Below are 6,000 nucleotides of genomic sequence, written 5' to 3'. Positions count from 1 at the left end.
GGATCTTGGTCCCTGTGGTGGCAGAGATGGGATACCCGGCTCTGAGCTGAGGGGTTGGATGTCGTTGCCATGGATCCACCCATGTCCCAGAGCAAGGGGGGCTGCTCTGAGCTCTGAGCACAGCCTTGGCTCTGGCCCCTTCCCCACAGTCACAGCACAGGGTGGTTAAATCCTGCACCACGGCTGTGATAACAAACACACTTTCCAAAGAAAGAGAGGAAGTGAGAGCTCCCTGGCTGCTCCTGGGGTGTGAGTGCTGCCGGAGGCAGGCACTGCCCGCCTCCTTCCTGTGTCTGATGGAGTTTGTTTGCCTTCTCCAAAGCAAACAGTGCTAACCTGGGGGGTGTTTGGCAAATCCCCTCTCTTGCTTATAAAAGCTGCTTCCTGTGCCAGGTTTCCGACATCCTGTTCCTTCCCAACATCGCTGGTGAGGGGCTGCAGGAGGATCCCAGAAACAGTGGGTACAACCCAGTGCCTGAGTGTGGGGCTGATCTGCCAGCGGCTCCCAAGCTATTGGGCTTGAAAACTATTCAGTCTCTGCTGTTTCCCACACAGACAATACCATGGTTCTTGAGGGGCCAGGCTGAACTGTCAGAAAAAGCAGAGGTGAAGGGCTGAGTCACCCGTGAGCCCTATCTTTGTGTGGCTGTATGGAAATGAGTGTTCCCAGCTGCCAGCCCCACCACACACCACCACCTTCTCCAGGGTGTTTGGTGCTCTTGGCTCTCTGCTGTGGTGCCACATCTCACATGGTCACCCAGTGCTTTTCAGCAAAACAACTCAGGTGTGGAGCAATGCAAAGTAACAGGGTGCAGGTGTTATTCTAGTCACGGCCAGGCAAAAGCTACTTCAGCTACTGGTTAAAATCCTACGTTTTCTCTCTAAGCACATTTACTGGAGAAGTGTCAAAGACAAAGAATGTGAAAATGTGCTTACAAACAGCACAGCAGTTCCCAGGAGTGAGTTCCTGTAGTAAGGCTGCACAATTCCTGCCGATCCCTCTGGCCGTGGCAGGAGCTGGTTGGGTATTCCCTTAAGACACAGTCCTTGCTGGAGAACCAAGTGATGAAAGAGGGGAAAAAAAAGGTTTCAGTAGAGGCTCCTTCCTCCCTTTTCCTGGCTCAGGTAGTGAAGCCTGCAAGTCACCCTGCAAAGAGGTTATCTCTGCAGCCTCTGCTGCCAAGGGAAACTGCCCCTTGGATCAACCTGCAGCAAGGACTTGCTGGAATGGGAATCCTTGCCACACCTCTGCTGCCTTCCTTGTAATCAAAAGCTCCTTTCCTTCATAATAATCTTCATTTTAATCTAGTACAAAAAAAGCATTTTACCCTTACGGATTTAAGAAACTATTCCAGCTCTAGCAATACTGTGAACTTGATGACTCAAAAATGTGCCCAAGTACAAGTGAGGTAGAAGGAATCAATAACAATTCATCATGAAAAGGCCAACCCAGTAGAAACAAGAGGTTCCAACAGGACAGAAGAAACTCAGCTTTAGGGAAGTACCATCATACCCCCTGTTCCAGTAATCAAACATGTTATTTCAAACTTAGTCGCTCAAAAATGTTGCAAAACAAACTCCCCCTATTATTCTTTCAAACTAGTTTGAACTTCCTATGATTTAACAAAGATGTGATCATATCCGCAGAGATCCCCGTTCCTTGTGAGCATCTTAAAAAGCACCAATGAATCATTTCCTCGTACAGCAATCAACTTTGCAATGCCAGGATCCTGGAAATGATAGTTGAACAGTTGAAGGCAAGCACTCAAAAGAAAATAAAAGCATTTAATGCAAAATATTTTACCAAAAGTTTTTACAGCAATTTCATATAAGTGGAGCCTTCTCTTAAAACATGAAAGCACCGATACAAATGTATTGTTCCAAAGGGGATTACAAAACTTTCTCCTCAGCCACACAGGAGGTAGGAAGGGCATTTCTCTCACCTGAAAACACCTAAGGTGAACTGCAAAGCAACATTCAGGACAGAGCCTGCAACGTCTACGTGAAGGTAACACACAGATGTTTTGGGACTAAAACTTCACAGGCTGATATCCCTTTACTCCATAAGGCTTTATTAAGATTCCTAATAATTTGTGGGCATGCAAGGGAAATACCCGAGATGCCTGCCTATGGTTTTCCCTAGTGATGGGAAGCCTGACATCAGGGCAGACAGGGGCTGTGTTCCCTGCAAGGAGCAGCCTCAGGGATGGTTCCTTCTATTCCTGCTCAGTTGCTCCAGGCTGTAGATTCTGGGACCTGAGGGCAGGTGTCAACTGGTGCATCCCGGCCCCTCTGGCTGTCCAGTGGCTCAGGGAAGGGCAGCCACTGGGAGCAACAAGTGGTGCAGCTTCCCCAGGACCCCCATCTCCATTTGCAGCTTCCCCCAGGCTGGTGACACTGTCACAGGTTCAGAGGGGGCTCGTTCTGGAGCCAGCGAGGCCCTTCGGAGGCCACGATCCCAGCAGGCCACAGAGAGCAAGAGACAAAACTGGTCCTTGTTGAGAAGCAGCAAGAGGCAGCTGGAAGGGAAGGGCAGGACAGGCTGGGGCCCCTGCACAGAGCCCTGCAGCAGCACAGGCACTTCCCAGCACATTCCCTCATTCCTTTGTCTGGCACACGGGGCCGGTCTGGGGACCATTACCTGGGAAAGGAGTTCCTTCACCCCCTCCCTGCTCCCTGCAGCGTCCTGTGGGGCTGGGCTGGGCCTGGGCTGTGCCAGCCATGCAGAGAAAGGCTCCAGCTGATCCCTGGGGAGCTGGGCTGCTGCCCCTGCTTCACAAAACAACAACACAACAGCCTTCGAGGAAGATGCAGCGTGGGGGGACGAGCTCTCTGGAGAACAAAGCCACATTAACCGGCCTCAACAAAGCAGCAGTTCTCTTTCCCCGTGGAAGGGCAGGCCAGTGTCTTCCCTCCCCAGGACAGACTGTCTTTCAGGCTCTCTGGGGACACGTGGGAGGCGCCTTTTCTGTTGTTGCTGTGCTGCCCCAGTGCTGGGCTCCCCGTGCTGCTACCAGGAGCTGAAGTCCCCAAAGCCTGAGCTCTTTTTCTCCTTCTTGGCAGCTGTGCTGGTTGAGGGCCCGTCCTCCTCTGCACTGCGCTTCCTGCAGCCAAAACGAAAACAATCTCAGGGATATTTACTCTTCAGCAGGACCAGGGCAGCTGGATGCCTGTTCTCTCCCAACAACAGCTCTACCAGAACTAGCCCATCCCTGGGGGAGCAGAGAGCAGTGCCAGCTCTGTGCCAGCCCGGGGACTGCAGGGGTTGGACACAGGGGCCCCTGGCAAGGCCAGAAACAGGGAGAGTGCGTGAGTCTGTGGGGATGGTTTGGGTCAGGCTTTGAACACTTCCAGGAATGTGTTCAAGGCACATTCAGTTCTCCAGGCCGGAGCTGAAGATTTAACAGCTGTACATTTTTAGCATGGTCATGATGAAAACATGAGCCATGAGTTCTTTCTACACCTTCTCACCTGCACTTGTGGCAGCAAAGGATTCATGAGGAATTAGGTATAAAGCAGCTGGGTGAGCTTTTCAGATCCTTTCCTGTTTCTCAAGCCCAGCCTGTTGCAGCTGCTGCTGCTGTTTGAGCAGAGTTTGCAACCCCAGGGAAACATTATGCAGCCAGTTCATGTGCTCTGGTTTTACTGTCAGGAATCAGTAGATGACAGGGAGAACAGAGAACCCTGAACCTGCCAAAGGGCTGTGTGGACAAACTCCCAGTGTCAAGGCAGGCTGCAAGGACTGAAGGTCCTTTCTATACTGCCTGGTCCTTTCCACAGAGCCACGAGCTCGGCCAGTGTTTCCTCTGCAAATACACTGCAACATGTCAGCAGTTTTAAGCTGAACATATTTTAAGGGACAAGCAGTATTTTGTAACTGAAACATTTTACTGACACATCAAACTGACCCACCTGGGCTAACATATTTCTGTTCTCACAGTTATGCAAATGCCTGTAAGTCACAGAGGCACACACAAGCTGATTAAATAGCTGCCCAGATCTGTGTATGCAAAAATACAGGCCTTTATGCAGACAGACAACAACACACTCACAAATGCTTTCAGAGAAGTCTGCTAAAAATCAAGTGGAAGGCATTTATTTTAATTTTTCCCAAACACATGCTAAGCTGCTGCTCAGCCAGGATTCTGTAGTGGCCTTAGGAAAGAAAACAGTGCTGCCAATCCTGACAGGAGAACAAAGGGTGTCTGGCAGAGGGTGCTTTAGGATAAGCCTGTCCAACCAGCCGGGTACCAGGAGCTACTCACCAGACACCCTGTGCTCCCACAGCAGGCCTGGGAACTGCTCCCCTTTCCAGCCAGTTCAGCTGTTTGTGTGGCTGAACAGGGAACCAGATCAGCAGACTGACAGGGGCTTAGGGAAACTACTTTGTGCAGGGGAGAAGTTGCTAAATGAAAAACATCTGTGGGACCATGGCCTTCAGAAAAGGAAGAGGATAAAAGATAGTGTGGCAAGTGACACTGTACAGGTCCTCAAGGACTTCTGAGTTCTGGAAATGTATCTACAGTTCTGAAGTCAGTACATGCTGTTAAAGACCAACTTGGTCACGTTCAAGTGCTAAAAGAAATGCTCAGTTAACTTGTAATCTTGAAAAACAACAGGAGAGGAAACTCTGGACTGTTAGGCCTACATGAAGATGTCTTTGCTGGCACAAACCAAACATCTGAGCACTGGCACTGAACAGAGTCAGCATCCAGCAGGAAAGGAACCTAAAACACTCAGCCAAGATCAGATGGGCAGGGAACTCACGCTGCAGCCATGTTGATGTATTTTCCAATCCCCTGCCGATAAGTTTTAGGAGCCTGGACCTCCTTCTGTGGTGGGACCACCTCAGCTTTTGTTTTGGCTGCTTCTTCTTCCTGCTGGAACTTCTCTCTTTCAGCAGTGACCTGTGGGAAGCAGAGGATGCAATCTGTTGCAAGAGACAGAATAAGGAGAAAATGCCCACAATTCTTTGAAGCTTGAAGCACTCTGACCCAGCAATCAGCACCGCTGTGATTACAGGGCAGGCTTCAGGAGACACCTTTCAATGGCCACTGCAAACAGGCTGCCTGCAGCCACTACAAGAAGACTCCTTTCTTCTTACCTGAAGCTACCCAGAGCTAGTGTGGGCATTTGAAAGGAAGCCTTGGGAAGCTGATGGCCTGGGCACTGTGCCAGCCTCGGCTGCAAGAGTAACTCTGCACCCGATCCTGGCACACCAGGCACTGCTGAATGGCAGCTGCTTAACCTTAGCTGGCAACCACATGGGCCAGGGGCTGCCCACATTCAAAGAAAAGGCATTAAGTTACAAAGTTCTCCACAGAAGAGCTTTGGGCTTTCAAATAAAACAGTCGACCACCCACCCACCCACCCTCACCTGCGCATCGGCCTCTTCGTAGGGATCCACAAACACAGTCGTTGTCTCAATCCGTATTTCCTCCTGGGAGCAGAAGAGAAGAACAATCATTCCATCTGCTGATTAAGTTGTGCCATCTCCCCCAAATCCAGTTTTGAGAAGTGTCAGCAGGGTGAGCAGCACTGCCATGCGAGGGCACAGCCCCTGGTGCTCCACACCTACCTTGGGACGGTCTGTTTTGGGGTCACTTTCCACATTCTCCATAGCAGTCAGAGTCTCAAAGCCACCAACCACCCTAAAAGAGGAAAGACATGATATCCATCTGTCACAACATACTCAAAATATTTCTGCCCCCTTACATTTAATATATCTAATTTATGACCATTCTCTAGCAGATTTTTAAAACACCATGCCTGGGTGATGGAAAATCAGCAACTGTATTTGGAAGATCTAAGAAAATGTCATTCAGTATGGAAGGTCAAAATTTTTTGTCAGATATAGGATCTGAATTTAAAACTAAGCAGAACATGGAAAAGTCAAACACTCAGAAGCAAAGCAGAGCCATTTGTCCAAAAACCCTGGAGCCACACAAACCAGCCAGATGAAGAACAAGTCTCTTTGTTTTTAAATTGTACATCAGACTG

The 6,000-nt window shown here is 49.7% G+C and overlaps 1 protein-coding gene across 2 annotated transcripts in view; it reads right to left on the bottom strand.

The window, feature by feature from the left end:
* Positions 1-1,765: 1,765 nt before the first annotated feature.
* PPIL2 (peptidylprolyl isomerase like 2) overlaps positions 1,766-6,000 on the bottom strand; it is a 63,261-nt gene continuing 59,026 nt past the window's right edge. For both annotated transcript variants that reach the window (XM_027689344.1, XM_027689346.1), the window contains 4 exons: positions 5,579-5,651; positions 5,378-5,440; positions 4,768-4,907; positions 1,766-3,104 (listed from right to left, as the gene is read on the bottom strand). In XM_027689344.1, the coding sequence (XP_027545145.1) occupies positions 3,011-3,104; positions 4,768-4,907; positions 5,378-5,440; positions 5,579-5,651 (370 nt within the window). In that variant the 3' untranslated portion in view covers positions 1,766-3,010. The remainder of the gene's footprint in view (positions 3,105-4,767; positions 4,908-5,377; positions 5,441-5,578; positions 5,652-6,000) is intronic.

The sequence above is a fragment of the Neopelma chrysocephalum genome, unplaced genomic scaffold, assembly GCF_003984885.1.
Source record: "Neopelma chrysocephalum unplaced genomic scaffold, ASM398488v2 Primary Assembly neopelma1_77, whole genome shotgun sequence".
In the NCBI taxonomy this organism is placed as follows: Eukaryota; Metazoa; Chordata; class Aves; order Passeriformes; family Pipridae; genus Neopelma; species Neopelma chrysocephalum.
Note: the sequence above shows the minus strand (reverse complement) of the source record. Positions and strands in the feature narration are given on the sequence as shown.